At 40.0% G+C, this 21,800-nt stretch overlaps 1 protein-coding gene across 2 annotated transcripts in view; it reads left to right on the top strand.

Annotated features, from left to right (window-relative positions):
- AIG1 (androgen induced 1) overlaps positions 1-21,374 on the top strand; it is a 125,195-nt gene extending 103,821 nt beyond the window's left edge. Inside the window, exons 4-6 of one of the 2 annotated variants that reach the window (XM_066315564.1) lie at positions 8,010-8,125; positions 17,546-17,709; positions 20,725-21,374. In XM_066315564.1, the coding sequence (XP_066171661.1) occupies positions 8,010-8,125; positions 17,546-17,709; positions 20,725-20,762 (318 nt within the window). In that variant the 3' untranslated portion in view covers positions 20,763-21,374. The remainder of the gene's footprint in view (positions 1-8,009; positions 8,126-17,545; positions 17,710-20,724) is intronic. The other variant, XR_010743234.1, reaches the window with a different exon arrangement.
- The last annotated feature ends 426 nt before the right edge of the window (positions 21,375-21,800 follow it).

The following is a 21,800-nucleotide window of genomic DNA, read 5'->3' as shown; positions in this document are numbered from 1 at the left end:
TATTTTCCCAAATGTGGAATTTCTTACCCCATATTATACTCGCCCAAAGTCCAGGATAAGCAATATTTGGCCCTGGACCAGTGACAGATTCAGAGTCAAATGTTTTCAGGTGGGAAAGAGGATACTTTAGATGAAGCCAAAAATATCCCTCTGTGAAAGCCTTAGAACTAGTCCTGGGAGATTACCAGATGTTAGATGTTATCTTTATGTACAGATAAAATTTACAAGTTAGTTACAGAGATTTAGAAAACATGTTGATACTAATTATTTCCCCCCCTTTTAAGGGCCTTCAAGTCTTGGTATAGAAAGAGTTCATTTTTCAGGGAGAGAAATGCTGTTTTCCATATGATTAATCTCATTTAAACCGTTGGTAAAATACATCTTCAAGTTCTCTTTAGAGATTTTTTTGCTAGGAATAAATGAGGCTTAATTACTTTACAAGCACTTTTTCAGCATGACCTGCAAAAGCAGTCAAATATTCACTCGAGCAAATTAAATCTTGGTAACACGTGTAAAAGTATGTTTATGTATAAACATTGATTTTAAGGATAATTTTAAGAGACAACAATATATTTCTTTGCCTAGATAAACTTTTTGCAAATGGTAGTTTGAGAAATTCTAGGACAGGTGGTTGAACTGGCAAATAAACTGAGAAAAATATGTAGAAAAATTACTTTGCATAACACTGTGATTAATGAGTGCTCCTTGCACAGGATATATCTGTGTGTATATTCCAAGTTGTTAGTAGCATGTTTTCTCTAAGGGTTTCATAGCAAATATAAGGACTTGAGGTTGAAAGTAAATTAGGGTCTACAGGGTTTGCTCAGCTGTGGCTGAAAGCACAGAGCCAGGACTTTGTTGATTGTGTTGTATTTTAAGTCTACTAAGGGTCAAGTAGTGCCTGCTGGCAGGAGCAGGCTGGGGAGTTTGGGCATAGCATAGAATGAACAAGAAAGCCTGGCTAAGGGATCCCAGCAAAAGGAGAGAGTTTATTTATGTGACATTGCACTTGGCATGTGTTTAATGATATCTGCATGCTTGACAAGCATTAAAAGTAGTTATATTGAATGAAACAAAGTTAAAGAAAATGAAACATGTCACAATGGTCTTCCATTTGGCAATATGGCACTGGTTTTACGCAGTTTTGCTATACTGTATGTACTCTGTCTACCCTCATCTTGTTTCAAGTCCAAGTGACCAAGACTTTGTGTGTCATGTTAAGGTATTAAGGATAGGAGCTGCGAGAAAGCAGCTTGGAGCAGCAGGAGCTGAGATGAAAGAGAGACAGACAGCTCAGAGGGAGGCAATTGAAAAAGCCTCCAAAAGTGGAGGGGAATCAGGACAGGAGGTCAATCAGGGTGACAACTGATAGATGCTGAAAGGGCCAAGATGTCTCAGAGCTATAAACTTGAAGAATTAGATTTGCTTTCATACCAAATTCTTGTTATTTCTCTATATGTGCTTGCTCATCTTAGGCTAACACCCAGGAATGGAACTGAGGAATGTGATGTGGTTCTTCATTCCTCTGTAGCTACCCTATGTGACCTTGAGCGAGGCATGCCCTCTCCATCTTGCCCTCCATCAAAATGAGGATAGGATATCCTGCTCCTACAGATCAGTGCTGCTGTGAGGGTATGTTTAGTAACGCTTTTGAGGCGCTGAAGTGCTTTAGTGATTGGCACTGTGGAAATTCTATAGATAAACACCTATATATAACCTCCCTGACACTAGTACAGTCATAGGGTGAGATCAGATTGACACTGCTATTTCAATATATAGTATATACTGCATGTGTCTGAAGAAACAAGAACAAAGCTGTCAACATCAGTATGCATGGAGAAAGTCATACAAATCCTCTTAAGTCAGGAATGCCATGTCCGCTGTGTTTTTCTACAGAAAAGAGGAAAAGAGGGGGTAACATTAAAGAGGAAGTATTAATTTTCTCTTCAAAGAACTCTACACTCTCATATTGATTGAAAATTGTTATCTTTGGCTCTTGTGTGTTTTGTGGCATTATAAGGTATTGGTCTTTGTTTAGATCATATAATACTTCTTCCTCCCTCCAACCTACCCTAACAATTAGTGAGCCGTCTGTGGCTGTCTTGGAGTGCATCCTGTGCATCATCATGTCTAATTTAATACTCATAATTTCTCATTTGTAAGAGGAAGAGTGCTACCAGCACTTTCAGTCTCATAAGGGCTCAGACTCACTCAAGGATTCCAATTTATTATGCACCCAGCTCTGATATCCTGCTGCTCTCTTTATGGATTAGGCTGCCGTGGTAGAAGGTATCATCCTTCAGACAACACATAAATACTCTCTTACCAGCTGTTCCTTTCTCAGAAGTTTCTCAAGGAGTAAATCATAATCATGCCCTTATTTTACTAGTTCCTGATCTGGTTTTCCTTGGTACTCTGCTAGGAGCATGCAGAAAAATGAGCTTTATTGCTGCTGTTACTCTACAAATAACAGTGACTACAACTGTAGAGATTTTTAGGCCTATTAGTATTGGTTTCCAGAGTGAGCATACTAGTAGTGGTTTTAAATTTAGAGGAATAGGCATAGATCAGTTTGCTGCTGGTTTCTGTAAAACTTTTATCTCAAGGTGCTGCACAAACCTCTGAGAGGGAAGAAAGAGTGGCAGACAGACTGTTTCGCTCATTCTGACGTGGAGCAGCTGTTTAACAACATAATCTTGTTGTGAGTTCACAAGAAAAAGCGGAAGAGTAACATCCTGTTAATGGAAACTATATTTTATAGGCAAGTTTTAAAAGGCAGAAAGCACAGGCAGCTAGAAAACACAGCAGTTTGCACAGAAGGGTGCAAAGAAGGGAGGCACTGCCAAATTTATACCAGCGTAAGTCTCAGGCACAGTGGCAGTGTGCTGCATGGTTGTTTCCCTAGCAGATATTGAAGCAGCTGCCCTTGCCAGGGCAGAGGCATTGAAGTGGACACAGCTTTGGGTGGCAGATGTAGCCCTACAGGTCCCAGACTGCACAAGTTCTGTGGGTGAAAACCTGTCTGCAGCCTCCTTGTTACAGGCAGGGCACACCAGCACTGCCAGGAGGCTCCTAGTCCATCAGTTAATATGTTGTAGGACATCAAAACTGCAAGGCCTCCTTTCTTGTCACTTGGCTTTCAACTTACTCTTCAGAACATGGGCTGAATGTGAAGATGTAGGCCACAGAGGTGCACAGTATTTCCATTGAACTAAAATGTCCTATACCCCTGTAGTTTTTAGTCTGATCAAATTGAGTAACAAGTCACAGTCTGTTGGTTGAAGGAATTATAGTCACAATTTTTTGTGATTTTCTAACAGTTTAACTGTTACTACAGAACTTCTGCGGGCTACCTGGGCATCTGAGATGCCTCTGTAGACTGGACTCCTTGTCATAAAGGTAGGTCTGGACAGTTGGTGCAGATGAGGAGGATGACTTGGGCAAACATCACTACCATATTTGTGCTGATGATATAATACATAAAGCAGTCAATTGAGCGCCTTTTGAAAAGTTTTGAGATTCAATTTAAAACACAGTTAAGAGAGGGAGAAAAGGCCAAGTAAGGTACTGTTGAAACCAGTGTTAAAAAAAGCAGCACTTACTGGTTGGAAGATAAAATATGTAATCAGGCTTTCAAGAATGAGCACTTAATTGCCTAAAGACTGCTACAGAACTCATTGTTAATGTACCTAATTTGCATAATTTTTTTTTCTAACTAATTGTTGCAGAAAACACCTAAAACAGGGAAGCACAGTCCTCCATCAAAACTCAGCTTCCCAAGCCAGCATTGCAGTTGTGGTTCATATTTGTAATGTGATTTTCTGGTCTCAGATATCATTAGGCACATATATACCATGTGCAGGGTGGTACATATTTTAGTAATATCTTTTAAAGAGTTATTAAGGAGCAGAGTTTCTCTCAGGAAGCTGTGGCAGTGGCTTCAGGAATTAATCCACCTGCAAGAGCCCAGGATAGCTTTCTTTATAGTGTGTGCTAATGCAGCTTCACTCAGAAGTTGCATCTTTGGAGTCAGTCTCCAGAGTGTCTTGTGGATGAGATTCTTCATAACCTTCCCACATATTTTGTCCAGGCTCTGTGCATTGTGCTGGTTTCTCTGTTTTCTGGCAGTTGGAGATTTGGCAAGCCATATTTCTTCACCACTTGTAGGTGATGGGTCCTTGGAAACAATGCCGTGTGATAGACACAGAATGAGAGGAAGTTGCAGCTTTCTACTCTGCTGAAACCAGCACTTCCTAGCAAAAAGATTTATCAAAGCTGCCTTTCCAGCAGCAGGGGCAGGCAGTGAGGGGTCTGGGCAGGGCAGTGCCGTGGCTGGGTAATGAGGGTTTATGGTCAACTCTTCAACTCAGAAAGTGATCTTGGCAGATGAATCCTTCAGAGAGGGGTAAAAAATGGGCCTGAGGGCTGCTGTCTTGGCACTCCAGAGAAAAGAAAGATTTGTGGCTGTGAAGACACCTTGCAGATAGCGCCACAGTCACAGCTGGAAAGGCAGATAGGGTGCATTTTCTTGCAAGTAGATGCAGTCACTGAGCTCTGAAAAGGATTTGTCTAAGAGCTCCTGTTAATGATGTCAGGGTTTGCTATGTCCCTCCCTGTTGCCTGGGCTGAGCTGGGGGCTGGGGACTATCCTGGGCCTGCAGTCAGCTCAGGGAGCATATGCAGAAAGAGTTGTCTTTCTGGGACGGTGGGAATGGTGCTCCCTGGTGTGGCCACAGCAGTGCTCAGCACAAGTCTTCGTGTCAGCACAGTCATACAGGCAAAACTATTTCACAGGGGCAGCTGGTCTCAGTGGGAGGAGAATAGGATGTCCAGGTAAAAATACAGTTTTGCTTGTAACTTCTTAGTCCTTATTAAAAGTGCCTTATCAATATAGCATTAATTAGTAGTGCTAGCATTATAATATTATACTAGTCATTATACTCTAATTATATATTTGTTCTTTTCTTAAAAACTTCTAATGGAGCAAAATGGCAACTACTGGAAAGGTGTTAGAGCAGCTAATCATCCTTACTGTTTAAATCTCCATGTTATTTGAACTTCCTCATTCCTCAGTCTTCTCTGAAGTAAGCAAGCCCCAGGAGATACTTTGGCAAACAAGGTGAGAAATGTGGTTTTGTCCCCCTGTGTGCCAGTAAGTAAAAGGGATCAGTCCCAGAGGTACGAGTCAGCTATGTTTGATCGGCACAGCGTGATCTTTAGGCAGGTTGGGGAAATATCAATGCTATTTTCTCTCTAAGCCTCAGATTCCCACTGGCCTGTTTATTCAGAAATCAGGTGAAAAACATTAGAGGATATGAAATCTTAGGCCCCCTGCAGAATACCAAGCCCTGATGGATCCCACTGCAAGCATATTTGACCCCAATCATCTTCACTGTGCTTCAGTCTAGAGTTTTAGTTGGGACTGTTGTATAAAAGGAATCCCAGACTACAAAATTTCATGTTTTTTAAATCAAGGTTTTTGGAGGAGCTGAAATGTAGAGAAAGGAAATTTTATCTTGGTTGTGGTTTGGTAAAGGATCTGAAGCAGCTTTTTAGAGTGGCACTTTCACAAAAGCATTTTAAACCAAAGTTCATACTCCAAATTTGTAAAACTGCACTGTTTGCATGTAGCATTGACATTTCCTCTAACAGACTGAGATGAAACATACCCATCTCTGATTTTCTCCTTACACTTCTAATTCCACTGTACTTTTAACAGGATTTTGTACACAAATTCTTCAGTGGCACAGCTCATTATCTGCTTTCTACCTCCACCCCTTACCTTTAGAAAAGAGTGGAAGTGAGAATTTAGGAAAATAGTTACCTATTTTATTATATAACCACAAGAGTTGGGAGGAGGGAAAGGAGAAGAGTATTCTAGATTAAGGCTTGATTGCTGAAATTATTTTAACTACTTTTTAATTGGCAAGCTGTTGATTTGTTATCATCAATGAGGAGCTCATCTACAAGCAGTATCAAAAGCAGTAAACATTTGCATGGAGAAACCGAGCTCACAAGCACTGTAACAATCATCCACAGAATGTAGAGTTTAAACTAAGTTACTGGATTACAAGAATACGTTGTACAAGGAGTACCAAGGGTGGAGTTTGGAATTAATAGCTGTTGTTTTCTTCTGGTTTTTTTTCTCTGAATAAGTTACGGGGGCAGGGCAGGAGACATTTGCACAGCCTCCAGCTGCTCTGCTTTGGGAACTCTGCAGAGCGAGGCACTGATCTCTCTCTTCCTGGAGACCTTTTCCATACGGATACAAGATATGCCGGTGAATCTCCAGGGCTTGCTTCGTTATCAGTCCCTGATCATGGATTCTGAAGGTCCTCTGCAGCTCATAGACCTCTCATCTAATGGTGGGCAGCTTTATAGCAGACCACATGTAAAATATCTCTGCATTCCCTTGATGCTGATTTATACAATTTAAAGGGATGAGGGTGGAACATGTTGTTAAAAGATGAAGAAACTGAAAGCTCCCCTAACTGCTGTATTATCCACCTGACATTCTCCAAATGCTAGTCATTAATTACTAATGCCTTAAAAATCAGAGCAGATATCCAGTTCAGTTATGCTACATCTCTCAGCAAGAGCATTTCCATTATCTTACCATTTCCCATTCAAACATTTTTCTTTTGCAGTTTTCAAAGGCTTAGACCCCACTGTTTCTTCTCAGCTGAACCTGTTATCCACACAAAGATATTTCTACTCTGTGCCTCTCCTACCTGCACGCAGGTGAAAGTCAGCGTGGGTTTACATTGTAATTATTGCAAACTTAAAAATCTGACCCTCCAGCATCCCTCAAAACTACATGATGGCAGAATGTGGCCAGTGTATGCCATAACTTTCCTTTCCAGTTGGTAATCAAGTACTTGAGAAAAGGCTGAACCTGCATTAGGGCTTAGGCTGCCCTTGCAATCCTTACACCTCCAGGCCTTCCTGTGGCATGAGCAGAAGAGTTCACCGTCAGTCTTAAGCCCTAGAGCTAAGCTTTCAACTGAAGTAATTCCCTTTAGATGCCAGCAAAAATTTGACTCCATGGAGGCAAGGCAGGTTATGTTTCTGGAGTCAACACTAATGCTGGTCTTAAGTGAGCTTTATATTCAGAAAGTATGGGGTTTATTTCCTGGCACATTCGTTCTTTGCTTATGTATATTTTCATGCCTGCCAGCACTCTGAAATGTAGACATTGAGTGTTGGGGGCAGACTGGATGCAGTTTTTCATACTGCTGACATTAATTGGATGAACAGGCCTTCTCAGAAGGGGCAGTGTAGGAAATGTGTATGGGGAAATAACAAAATAAGGAGTTTCACAGCTAAATAAAGACAAGTGGCTGAAAATGGTTTTTACAGCTTTGGCTTTCATATGATTCGTTTGGGAATCTAGAACTATTTTGCACAACTAACAAATTAAGATTCACAACACCTTTCTGAACATAATTGCTTCTGTCTTGCAGATGGAGGAACAGAGGTACTGATGGTATAATTTGAAAATATGTGCCCTGTTTTCAAGTCCCCAGATTGAGATCCATTTAAACCTAACTCCCAGAAGCATTAAATATCTCCATTTATATTCATTCATTTGGCATTGTTTGTACTTAGTCTCTGAAAACCAGATACATTGTCTTCCAACTAGAATGGTTGAAATAACTGAAGTGACATGGCAGAGATCACAGAGCAACTGCAGACTGGGGTTGGGTCCTGTGTCCCTTCATGACACATTTCCTTTTTACTCACTGAGTATCTGCCTTGGATTCCTGAACAAAAGAAAAAGCACATTCTGGTTACTCAGTTTTCCTCTGTTCTCTCAAACAGTTGGTCATTATAGAGATGATACTGGTTGGGTTATTGAGCAATTTTATAGTTACTTCACCTTGTCTTTCTAACCATCAATAATTGTCTTTGGGTGTCTGCAATTAAGTTTCTTGTTGTAGAATTGAAATGAAAATACAGAGAACCATTTGTATCACCTGGTTTTCCCCATTGTTTTGGTTTTTTTCCAGCACACAACAGTTTTGCCCTTTGTATTAATCGAGATGAGAACAACACATCATCAGTATCCCAGCAGGAGCTGTGGACTGGCTGCAGTGTGCACCTTCGCTGTTGGCTATATTTTATGGTAAGGGCTGTACCTGCTGTGTTTTCACATTGTATTGGGGGGTTTGTACTGCTAAATTTGGGCACATATTTCATTATGGATATAATCGCTAACAGATTCACGCTGCATGCCTCGTTTGGTCCAAGACCTGGGCTTTGTCTGGTTTCCCCAGATGCTTATATTTTTAGAAAGTATATGCCAAACCTCACACAACAGGAATTTGTTGAACAATCCCATGTAAGCAGTGGTCTTTCCAAGGGTACATTTTTCAACCTTTTTTCAAGCTAAATGTTTTCCTTGGACCTTAGTTTTATTGCTTGGGGTTTTTGTTCTATCAAATAAAATTGAGAATAGGCAAATGATTTCCTGCATCAGTATTTAAGCAACAACAGAAAAGATAGAACACTGTCTTTTTTCTTTACTAGTTCATAAATTCTATCTGTAAAGTTGATTACAGAATAAGTCAGTAATCCAAACACTCTAAAGTTTGTTTTAAGAAATGCAAATGCTGGTGAGAAATTAAACTAAAACAGAAATAATGTTTCTTATACACCATTAAATTAAGTCTTTGGGCAATTTCTAGACAAGCACCTGACTTGCATGACAGAGTTAATATACTTTGGTCACCCAAAGTGTTTATTTTTCACTAAACCTTTGTTTTATTTACATATCTCCTTTGATGCTATCTATCCTTTATAATTTCTGAATTTCCTGATCCCCATTTCATATTCTTTCTTTTCAATTCAAAACATCCTTCTCTCAGCTAAGAAAGTATTTTCCAAAATTTCCACCGGCCAAGAGAGATAAAACTAATGCAAGAGTAACATGGTCTCAAGGCAGTCCTATCGCACTTCTTCAACTATGCAATTTGTGCCTTTGGTCTAGTGAAAGAGAGATAATTTTTCATACATATCCACACACACTCAGTGATCATACAGTGCTATTAATCCAGCTGAAGTGGGATGCTGTGTCCCAGGACAGCAGCTACATTCTGCCGTTTGCTTTTGTAAGCATACAAACCCTTCTTAAAAAAGAATATTTGTAATTGTAAGATAGGGACAGCCTTATGCAAAGAGACACATGATTATTCCTTCAGGAAAAAGTAATTGTTTTTAACTCATATATAGTAATGCTTAACTGTGATAGTTCTTGACCTTCCTCTAATGGTGCCGGGAGACAGATTGGCAGAGTTACCTATGGCTTGACCTCCTCTGCAAACTCCTGTTTTCTCAAAATCATCTAAGTAGACATATGCAATGGTATTTATTAAGAATTTTAAATAGAAACAATCCAGTTTTACAAGTGAAATAAAAACAGATGCTTCTTAAAATCTTTTAAGAATCTTTAAGTACCGGTCTGATGCTCAGCTAGTTTGATCCTGCCTACTACAGTGCATCTGTAACAGATGCAGCTACTCTCAGTGATTCACCTTCTTCCAAGTTGTGATTTCTCTTTAAATGAGAGGAGACAATCTTAGAAGTTTATCTTGCTATATCATACACATACAACCCGTTTCTCCTTCTACTGTTATGGAAGGAGGCCTTTGCAGGTTAGTGGAGGCAGACAAAAGCTACACTGTGCCATCGCTTGCAGGTTCTGCATGTCTTCAGCCTGCAGGTGCTGTTGAAAACTCTATCCAGGATGTGCTTGAGGGGCTGCAAGCCAAATCTTGGTCCCTTTATAGCAATATGATATATCTTATTCACAGGTTGGAAAAATCTACCAGAAAGTATGAAAAGTGAGGAGTTCATCATCCCTCTCATTCAGGGTGTGCCTTCTTTTCACAGCTGAAATCTACTGTCTTCCTGCTGCCAAGTGACCACATTGCAGTAGAGACATTAGTCACTCAGAAGGCTTGGAACTGCTAAACTGGGATTTGTTGTCCTTGGTGGCAGAACCCTCAAGGCTAGCAGAGGGTAGTAAAATGAGACTATACCTGCAAATGACCATGTTCCATACAGCCTGGTGGAACTTCCTTCCTTTGTACCTAGGATTGACCAGGGGTCTCGGTCTGGGCTTAGTTCGTGGTTTATGTATTTTTAACTAGAATTTAGGGATCTGCTACTTGAGAATGCGCCCTTTTGCCTGTTCCTTTTTTCCCTCGGCAGAAGTGTTTTTACTGCAAATCTCAGAATAAAGTGAAGACAGTTGCTGATCAGATGTTCTCTATGTTTTGTTCTTGAATTTTGAATTCTCTTCCCATCTCAGCTGAAACTTTCTTACCATCCTACATGTTTTATGTATTGTTTTGCACTTTTTACTGGAAAGGAACATACAGGACGATGTTGCTTAGGTTTGATTCTGTGAATGCTTTTTTCAACTCCAAGTAGGGGAAAGCTGCTTTATTTTGTATGTTACTGAATCTGTAATTTATGAAAGAGGTGGTAGAATAGCAAATGCTTTTTTAAATATAATTGGTAAATAAGAAAGCTGGCAAACAATTCTGAATAGCTTCACTGAAATTGGAAGAACACAGCTAAATAACTTGTTATCTCCTGAGCATGATTCAGAGACTTGTTTTCTGAGGAACATCCTTTCTTGAAGAGTAAAAGCTTTTCCTGTTTTTCTTTCTGTTTGGTTTTGGTTTTTTGGTTTGTTTTTTTTTTTGGGGGGAGGTTGTTGTTATTGTTGTTTGGGGGGGTGGATGTTGGTTTGTTTTTTGGGGGTGTTTTTTTGCATTCTCTCCCTTCAAAGAGTTTTTGAATAGGCACATACTTAGCTCATGCACTTTCTGTGAGAGGGAGCTCACAAGGAACTGTGCTCCAGCAGAGCACTCACAGATTTGCATTGCTTGTTGCAGACCATACATGGACTTTCAGGATTGAGGCCATGGGATAAGATGGGAAAAGCCTATTGGCTTTATTTAGCATGGCTTGAAAAGGTCACAGTTTGTATTGAATTGTTAAATCTAGACAGTGCTAAGAAAATCAGAGTGTTTGCCAGTACTACCAGAAAATTCTGCCAATGAGTTTATGGAGTTGGTTGTCAAGGAACAGAAAAGAGCCAGAAATGTGTTGCGCCTTGTAACAAGAATGACCTCATGGTAACTAATATCAGAGCCTAATATGTCCCTAAAATAAACTGAGACAAATACGTTTATTTTAAAAGGTTTTCTTTTTCCCCTCTACTTTTGAGCACTTCAGGATGCCAAAAAGCAGACCCCAAGAATCTGACTCCACTGTTTAGTCGTGCTGGGCTGCATGTTTGGGAGCAAAAGACTTCATCTGCTCTCTTACTGCTATCTCAAATCCACAAGGAGCTGCCTCCACATGTGCCAAGCTTGGACTTGATTCATTCTTTCGTTTCTTTTATAATCTATTTAAGAGCCTTTAACATTCATTCGAAAAATAAAGTTTCTCTTGAAGTGACTTTAGGAGAGTTCCATGGATTTGCTTAGGGAGAGCATTTAGATGGGTTAATTTGCTGAATTCTTCTTGGACAAATTTAAGAAAGGAATGTACACTGAGGATTTGGAATGAATTTGAGTTTGATTCTATCAGGCTTGCTGTAGGATTTCCACTAGTGATTCTCCATAGAAGGAGAAGATGAGAAAGAGTAGATGTTGGCACAGACTGCTAGGACAAACCTTGACATTCAGAAGAGAGGGGTGGTGGGTTAGAGTGTTGAAGCTTGGTGAAATTGACAGTCATATTGATAACGAAGGGCAAGATTGAAAAACCAGAAGGATTTTTGAGGTTGGTGGTGCAGTGGAGCAGGAGAAGACACAAACATGGCTTTGCTAGGCTGTGCTGAGGGTTTGTATGTAGGAAGGGCATCATGCATGCTTTTGGAAGTGAGCACTGAGGCTAAAAGTTCAGTAAAGATCAGTGGAGTCGATGGTTAGAGAAAAAAATAATAAAATGTAAAATGTCCTGTGGGCAAGTAAAGAATGAACTAAAATCAGTGGTTAAAAGAGAAGTGACTAAGGAAATGTGCAGCTCCCAGGTCAGTAGCTTCAAAGCTGAAATCATACAAGTAAGTAGGAAATGCTGGGAGAGAGGGAGATAAACAGACTTTGAAATCAGAGTAGAAGGCTGAGTAGAAGTGGATGATATATGAGACAATGCAGAGGAGGAGAAAAGAGTTGGAGCTGGAGCTGCCCAGAACAGGAAAGAGTAGGAAGAAACAGAAGCAGCAGAAATAGGCCAGGTGTAGATTAATGTGCCCTGTACCTGACCCAGAAGGAGGGTGGGAGGGCAGAAGTGCTTTCAGCAAGAGAAGGCTGTATGGATCCCCAGCCTGTTAGGTCTGACATAGCCATTACGGACTGTTACTTTCTGGCTTGCCTCCACTTCCACCTCCTCAAATGTTTCAGTCAAAGCAACAGCACAATCACAGATGACATGCCTGGATAATATGTTCTCACTTCCTTGTGCAGCTCCTTAAAATATAGCTCAAGAAGGCATAGCAACCATTACTATATTTAAAATGAAAAATTATTTATCAAAATAGATGACTGCCAGGGATGACAGCGCTTTGCAGTGAATCTGCTAAGTTTCTGTCATTGTAGCTACCTGTACATAAACACAAATTTTTACTAAGCTTTTTTCATCCCAGAGGATGCCAGCACTATGTCATGCTGAGTATGTTTTGGATGTAACATTATTTGCAGCTGCAGTTCCTCAGGACTTGTCTAATTCTGACTGCATAAGCCACTCCACACCAGTAAGCACATTCCTGTGACCCACGTATTGTTCTCCACTCAGATGAATGGAGGACAATCCAGCATTAAGAAAACGAAACAAGAGGGGATGATTACTGTTATTTCCTAAATGATGACTGTTTGTTGAACTTATATTTTAGTCTTTAAAATTTCTAAACTATGTACATTCCTGGTGTAGGTGTATTATGTCTGTCTGGCTGTTAATATAAGAAGCCCAGCATCTTAATATAGCTGATATCTTAAGAATTCTGATTAGATGCAGAACAAACTCTCCTGTGTTTTGGGGGGGAGTTATGAAGATGTGCCACACATCAATCAGTATTAGAAACCAGAAGTAGAACAAATTTCGTGTGGATCATTGTGCTTCTGTCCCTGAAAGCACAAGATTGGTCCTACACTACAAACACAAATTATTTGTTTGTTTTGAATGTCTCAGCTGCTGTAAGTCCATCACCTCATTTGGAAGACAATCCCCAATTTAATAGCTCTGGGTAAAGTTACCAGTTTTTGTGGAAAAGGAAGAGAGTGATGCTGGAAAGGTCATTAAATAAAGGTGTAGAAATGCCGTGTTTTGTTGTTTATTAAAGAGTAGCCCACTGGGAACTGGTCTACGATTTGTCTGGAACCAAGGATTCAGCCTTGCTTTGTCCCAGTCACTGGAAATACAAAGAGCAGTGAAGGTCTGGGAGAGGATTTGTTGCTGCAAGAAGTAACCAGAAAGGAACTGCTGTTCTCAGATGAGGGTCATATACCCAGGGCTCCAGGTACAGCTGATCCAGATGCTTCAGGAGAGCTTAGCTGACCATTATGAAACAACCAGCTTTCAGGGGAGTTTTCTTCCAAACTTAAGTCAAAACATAGGTGCTTAGATCCTTTGGTCTTGATGGCTTATATACCTTGTACTCTTTAAACTTAGGCATAATTGTGCACATTCTTTTTGCTTGTAGAATCTCCTGATTTCAGAAACTTGCTAGTTGCATGATAGGGCCTAGAGAAGAGGAGTGGACTGTATAGGCTTCCAGACTTCATACTTCAAACTTTTTTGATTATCTGTATTTCAGGGATATATCACTGAAAGGTAGGGTAGAGCATTCCAGTGATTAATTAGGTATCATTCAGAAAATATTTCCATTATCAGATTTGAATTTCTTGTCTCTGAGTTTGTGTTGATGTCATTCTTCTGTCATGAGAAGAGAACTGGAGGTCTTCACCCATTTTATGTCACACATTGTTATTCTGTGTCCTTTCATTTGCTGCTCTTGAGAAGTTACATAGCCCCTTATCTAACAGCCCCTCTTTCCAGAATCCATAGTACTGGTTGTTGATGACTACGGATTATGATGAAGGACTCAAGCTGGGCAGGAAACGGGAAGAGATTCTCTCTGAGAGTCCAGACACCAAAGTGCTGCAAGCTGTGACAGCCTGAGAGTAGCCACCATGAAGGAGCAACTGCCTTCTGCAACATATCCATTACAAAATTCATGAGGTGTCATGGTTATTATCTGCCATTATACCACTTGTTGAGCTTGATTCTACCAGGATTGAAGTCTTGCACGTGCGGTTGTTACAGCTGTATATTCAAACTGACAGAGTACACATAAACCACAATGTTCCAACAAATTTTTGTGCTTACTTTTCCCTACTAACAAAAGATCTATATCCAAAGATTAAATGTAAGTTTATGTTCCCTGCACAGTTTTCATTTTCTCTTGATTACTTCGATAGGAGAGATATACGGCATCTACTGTGTAGCAGAAGTGAAAACCAGCTACAAAGTCACATTTTTTGACAGACTTGTGAAAAACGAGCAACACTCTGCATTTTCAAATAGCTTATTTTGATTTCTACACCAACTGGTTGAAAATTTCTAAAAACAACTACTTTTTTTTTTTAACAGACATTTTAATTTGAATACAATATGTGAATATTTCCATTCCTTCTCTTTTTCCTGTTTCTAACAAATGGCTAGATGAACTCCATGACCTGTAACACATTCATCTTTGAAAATATACAGCTATGGCTACATGCAGCTGCTACTTTGCAAATCACAGGGAGGTTCAGGTTAATTTTATCTTCTGAGAAGTAGCCAGTCCTGTTTTAGTTCAAACTTATTCTCCTCAGTTTCTTTGTATCTAAACAACACATTTTTTACACCTGTTCAATAACAAAGTCTTCAATTTGATGTAGATTTCCACCCCTAAGTAAATCTTAATGCCTGCTTCCCTGTGTTAACTAATAATGAGGTTGGATAGGAGTAAAGGCTACTGGAATTGCAGCACTGAAGGCATTCATTAAGTCTGGCAGTCAGCACTCTCCTGTGGAAGCTTTATGCAAATGGTTGATCAGCCCTTCCCAGTGCAGCCTCAGACCGCCTGTATTCCAGCAGGAGCGAACCCACTAAGAAAGGCCGCCAGGTGGGGTTTCCATGGCAGCAGTCGTCCCTTTGCTGTTTCGGTTTGTAGTACAGACAATGCCGGAGCAGTCAGTGTGTCACCGCTCGGCGAAGAGGAGGTTAATGTTTACTCCACCCCAGCAGCATGGTACAGCTCATTTTCAGAAGGATCAGGTGGGGGTTGTGACTGTTGTCTCCAGAGCGCTGCTTGGTCCTCCTTGCACTCAAACAGTGCTGACAGTGTGGCCACCCCGGGGCCAGACAAACAGCAGCTACTCTGAAGGCACGAGCAGCGTCACCAGGCAGGGAGTGCAGCAGGGTGTGTGAGCTGTCCACAAAGCTTGAACTAATCAGAGACAGCTGATATGCAGAAGCTCCTCAGTCCCTCATTGGCTGGATTTAGAAAATGCTTCCTCTTTCTAGCATAAATATGTTCTAGTAAAAGCTACCTCTACTTGGTTCATGAAGTTGGCTACATAGATGCTGTTTAGAAGGTCCCTTGAAAAGTCCCTCTGCAGGAAGCCTGGGAAGTTTCATCACACCAGAGAAAATAAGTGAAAAAGAGATTGGCTCTTTTTCAGTCTTTTTCCTTGGAGCTTGTTTTTCACAGAATGATCATTAGGGAAAAAAAGCAAATGAAACTGAAAATTATTAGGTGATAATAGATACTCCCTGCTAAGCCAACCTGGTAGTAAGAGACATCCCATTACCTTCTACTCAACTCATCTTTTTTCTTTCATCAAGAGGATCATGGTCTCCCCTGTTACCATGGGTTACACAGGAACCCTTCATTTCTTCCTAGATAATTTTATCTTGTCAGGTTAATTCTATCACAGAAGAATGCTGGGGGAAATAACTGTAAAGTACAGAGATAATTTCCCATATGTGAACTGATTTAGAGAAAGGAGGTTTAATTGCATTTAGATCATGCAGATTAATTTACTGACACATGTAGTTTCCCAAGTGAAGTGTCCAACTGTTAAGGGTTTGGCTGTAATAAAAGCTTTGCCAAGGAGGAGGGAAGCTATGACAACCATGTACATTTTGAGGGTGATTGTTAAATTATGTTTCTGTACTTCCTGTGTGACAGAATTTTATGGTAACAGTTTTGTATGGATTTCTCTGTCTCTGCCCTTTAGGAGCCTTTGACTGTTGATTTAGTGATCAAAAATCTTCCTTAAAAAAATAGAAACATCAGCAAGCGAAGCAAATCATGTGGACGTGGAAATCCCCATCTGTAACAGTCTGTGCAGCTGCTGTAGCTGTGCTTCACTGTGTGCTTTTCTCTCAGATTTCCAGGTCAGAAAAGAAAAGATTCCATTCTTGAAGAGAACCCAGCAAAGCCCCAGCTTGCCTTCACTGAGTACTTTACCCAGTTAGCCTCTGAGATGTTTGCTCAGTTGTTTGCCAGTATTTGCTTTTCTTAACTTCCACCTACTGGAATGTATGGACTCCCTCTGCTCCCTCTGACTTCACCACTTACTGCATCAGATCTCAACACAGAAGTGATCCCATTAGAGGATACCAGTGTCCACTGCAGCTATACACAGCAAAATCTCACACCTGGAGTGCTTATTCAGGCTGCACTGCAGTAAAGCTGATAGTCTGTCTCTTGAGTTAGTATACCAACAATGTCCTCTGTAGCTGAATGCTAAAAAATCTCTCTGTCACCAGCAAACCACCATCAGTCCTTTTCCTTTACTATATATTGGCTGTGGGGCAGGGCACTACTTTTGCGGTGTGTTTCTGTTTGGTCTTTTTCAAAAAGTTGTTCACCTGACCTAGAAAAAATTACTAGATTTCCAAATTATAGCCGGTAACTGAAGGGAAAAGGAGAACCAATCTAAAACATAGTTGCTGAAGAAATTATTCTCTCAAGAGAATCTGAACCATATGCTTCTGGCAAACCCAAAACTGATTACCATGTGTAGCGAGGAAAAGTGAAAGAAAAACGCAAATGTGTATGAAGTGAAAGTAGGATACTGCAGAAAGCAGAGAGAGATGGTAGGAGAGCCTGTAGAACCCTGAATGCTCTTAGGATAAAGAACGTGCTTGGAACAGAGGCTGCTGCAGTTCCCAGCTTTGGCACGAAACAGGGGTTTCCTCGGAAATAAAAGTGAGCAAGGAAATACCTGCCTACATCAGAAATGAAAACTGGCCAACTGCTCATAATAAATTGAAAGCAAGGCAGTACGAATGTGAGAAATCGGTCATAGTTTCATCATTTGTGATGTCCGTTCGGGGGGAGGATGTCATCCACATGCTGCAAGTTGCAGACCTTTTAAGTTATTGCTTTTTGGGTTACAGTAGCTAAGCCTACAGGCCAAGTTACTTTTGTAAAGCAGGGCTGTAAGAGTCAGTGCTTGTTATTTTTGTTTTGTTTCAGGGTGTGCTGGATTCACCACGTTACAGGAGTGTGGGTGTACCCACTTCTTGAGCACCTCAGCCCAGGTGTCAAAATAATCTTTTTTGCAGCTGTTACCGTAATAATTAATGTATTCTACTTGGTGGGAGAAGTCCTGAACAACTACATCTGGGATACACAAAAATGTGAGTACTGTTTTCGGAATAATATCTCGTGAAATACACCATCAGGACTTGAGTATGTTTTTCTGAAAGTGTAGAATGTTTTAAGCTGACTAAAACAAAGGAAAATGACAGAAGTTCCTCTGAAACATCTTGCTTGCCTGCCCTTAGAAACAGACGGATGAACAGAATGGCTGCTGGAGAGCCTGAGGAGCTATGAATATGTATTCTCTTTTATAACTTACAGTACTAATTTAAGAGCTCTTGGCAATTACCTGAGATGTTTACAACCCACTTATTAGCTGATGAACCCATTAAATGCAGCTAGAATAAAGTATCATTCTGTTTGAATGCCATTAATGGTAAGCTTAGACTGAAAAATGAAAATATGCTATTGAAGTATTTTCAGGTATAAGGTGTTTTCTCACATATAAATTTACTCAGGGAAAATTAACATGTTCTTGTCAGTGAAATACCAGGAATGAAAGATCATTTTAAACTTAATTGTGCAGACTCTACATCATCTATCCTGCCCAAGCCACCCATTGCTGAGAAGAGGAAAAGGGAAAATAAGACAAACACAAGATCAAAAGTAGATTCCTTTTATCTGTGAAAGATGTTTCTCATTTATCAAATTGAATTAAATAAGCAAACAGCATTCATAATTGCTGCTGTGGCAAATCACAACTGGAGGGAAATAAATTCACATGGTAGTTAATGGCACACTCAACTCTCTTTAACAAGTCCTTCGATACCAGGTAGACTCTAATGCTAGAAGCTCAAAGCAGTTTTACCTTCCATTTGCTTACATTAGCATCCAGGTGTAAAATGCCTTTTAGGTTTTGCTGTAGGACCATCAATCACTGGTCACAGTGTTCAAGACGGGTATTCAGTCCTCAGTTTGTTGTCAAATTCACATTTATTTAACTTCTTAGGAAAGGTGTTTCTAAAAAAGGCAGCTGCAAGGAATAATTTCACTTGACCTAGGTCCTGTATGAAGAACAATAGTGTGGTAAAGAATCACATATTCTTAGCAAATCCATGAATAAGTAGATGGTGGAAAATCTCCTGCACTATTCCAAAGTATGCATAACAAACCTCCTGCTCCTTGCAACCCTCCGCCCTAGAGTAGGTAACTCAATTGGGTCATTCTCCCAACATCTTTTAAGGTTTACCCTGGCATTATTGTCCTCTCCATCATTTCCTTCATGCAGATAAGGAACATTGATCCCAAGTCCTTTGTGGCTCAACCACTTGCAAAACAGAAAATGCCATGAGTCACCTGCTGGTTTGCTGAGCTTGAAACACTTTGCACAAACTTGACCCGAAACGTGTGGCAGGAGCACCACAAACAGCAGAGATGTAAAATTACGCCAGTCTGTTACCATGCAAGACCTGGGAAAATATTATTTGAAAACTGTACACTTAAAAGGGGCTTTTGAGCAGTAAGACTGCAAATCAAAACAGTCTGTCATGAGAAGATTTCTGGGGTGAGAAGGAGCTGGTTTGGGTTTGGAGTTTTTTTATTTGCCTCTCGAGATGCATTAAATAGAGCCTCACTACTGACAAAATGATTTGCAGTTAGTTTTTCCAAGTTAAACCACAAACATGGTAGGGAAGGAAAAATTTGCCCTTTGTACAAGCCAGTGTCTGTCCACAATTTTGAGGATATCTGCATTCCTGCCAAACTATTTGATGCATCTGCAGTGGAGTGCTTCAGAAGAAAGGAAAGAGGTGCTTTCAAAAAGGCAAATAAAACAGCTTTTAAAATTATTGGAAAAGTTCGTTCTAGGAGAAAGCAGAAAACTTAAGATTGGCTCCAGAGCAACATTGTAAACTGTCTGTAATCTGTTGGTCCCCTCTCTTGTTTTGGTTGTTAAACCTTCAACTGTGGCTCTCCCGTTGCCCTGATGTGCCAGCAACACCCAGGGCCATTGAAGTTGGGTGCTGGCAGCACACAGACCCGTTTGTCTTGGTGTTGTTTCTTTCGGCAAGGCAGCTCTGCAGTTGTGCTTTCTAACTGCAGATGAGTCTTATTGTTTCCCATACTGGAATTCATTAACTATGTTTTTGAAGTGATTTACAGTGTACTGCCTATGCATATATTGCACTAGCAGGTGATCTTACTTGTGACTCGATTTTCCTCTCAGCATTCTCAAGCAATGCTTCTTTTTTGCCTTTGGTTATCATAACTCTTTATTTTCCATCATGCAGCAGGCCTGAAAACCTCCAAAAGAAATATTTGTATTTGAGATGTCTGGCAGAGTGGGCTTAGTCAGAAGAACAATACTTTTGTCAGATACCAGTAGTAATTCATTGTCCAGGAATAGGCATATGAAATAGCTGACTGTTTCCATTGCCAGAAAAAACACAGTCTGCTGCCCAACCCAGGCTTTGCTCAGCATAGAAAAGAGACAAGTCCTGCAGCTAGAATTAGTTCTTTAAGGAGCCTTACACTCAGCTCAGCCCTCCTGATACTACTGAAAGAAATGGCCATTACAAGAAGAGAGGCAGGCTCTCAGCAGTAATTGTTTCTTCATTCTTTTGCTTTCAAAAAAGGGAGATGTACCTGCAAATACTTAAAAATACAATGTTGAAAATGGAGAGGGACCTCAAATCATTGAATTCTGAAACACAATTATTAAAATTTTCTTTCAAAAAAAGTTGGTTCCTTAGATTCAGCTGTAATAACATCTAATTTGGTTTGGTAGTAGGTAAGCAGAGCAGGTGAGGGAACTAAGTGTTCCCAGACCCCCGCAGCTGTCAGAGGCTGGGCGTGCAGCAGGGGGTCAGACTGATCTGAAAATGGGAGTGAGGGAGGGAGGATTGTGCAGCTCATTACTGGACAACCACTGCCATCAGGTGTGCAGATGCTCTTTTCCTTCACAGCAGGTGAGGTAACACGTGCGAGCAAGTTCAGGAGAAATAACATAGATAAAGGCAAGAGAAAGATTAAGGCATTAGAGGAACCTCTCTAAGCAAATCCTTCAGTTGTATTCATTGTGAGATTTTTGAAAGCTGCTCTCCATATGTTTTCAGGTATTGAAGAAGGAAAAGAAAAGCCAAAACTGGAGTGAAAAATAAGAGGCAACACAGAGCATTGTTTATGGCTCCATGGAAGATTTCTCATCCCCAGCAGAGCTTGGCCTGGAGAGGAGTCTTTTGGAAAGGAGGAAGTTTTCATGGGTCCACTTTTCAGTGCAAGGATATTTTTGGATTTTATACGGGGGGAAAATGATTTTAGCTAAGATTAGTATTAATGTTTCAACCTTCAATTTCTCCATGCTTGCATGTGACATACACATATAAGATGTATATTTATCTCCAAGGCATTCTCAACGTGCATTTCTTCAATCAAATAAGTCATTAAACCATTAAGTCATTAGATCATTTTACTTCTGCCAAGAAGAACAATGAGTCCATTCTCTGTATTGTTTGAGAAAAGCTTAACCAGATATGTTGAATACATGGAAACAAAGCAATCCTATATATTTCAAATCACAGCATAGACGTTAATTGCATGAATGTATCTAAAGAAGAGTTCAGTCTGACTGAAATATTAATGTAACACTATGTAACAGCTGCCTTAAATTTGTTATGTTCATAATTTTACCAGTCCAGTGAAATCTTAATTGCAGTGTTAAGATCTTAAGACCTAAATAAAGATGAAATTATCCTTGCATTTCTCTTTCTTCATGATGATTCTTAAAACTTTAGATGGATTTCATGGCATTTGAATAATGCATTTTCAGGTTTTCCTGTGTCAACTGTAGATTGTATCATTTCTCCATGAGGATTTTTTTTCTTATTTTCATAGTAAAAATTTAAGATCCTGCATTTTCAGATTGTAAGTTTTCAATAGGTGGGATGAGCTGTTCGTGTTGTACAAAAGAGAGCATTTAAGTCTTACTTCAGGAAGGCACATAAGCAAATGTTTTAAGTTAAGCATATGCCTGTTTGTATAAGGATTTCAATTGCAAAATACTAGTGATTGTTGAAGTTTGACATGATTCTGTTTAGTTATTAGACAAATAAGAACTAACTCTAGTAGGCAGAAAAAATTGTCTAGAACTAAAATAAAGTGAATAGAATAATTTTTGGCACGAGAATATTTA

This window comes from Sylvia atricapilla, chromosome 3 (assembly GCF_009819655.1).
Source record: "Sylvia atricapilla isolate bSylAtr1 chromosome 3, bSylAtr1.pri, whole genome shotgun sequence".
NCBI classification, from domain to species: Eukaryota; Metazoa; Chordata; class Aves; order Passeriformes; family Sylviidae; genus Sylvia; species Sylvia atricapilla.
Note: the sequence above shows the minus strand (reverse complement) of the source record. Positions and strands in the feature narration are given on the sequence as shown.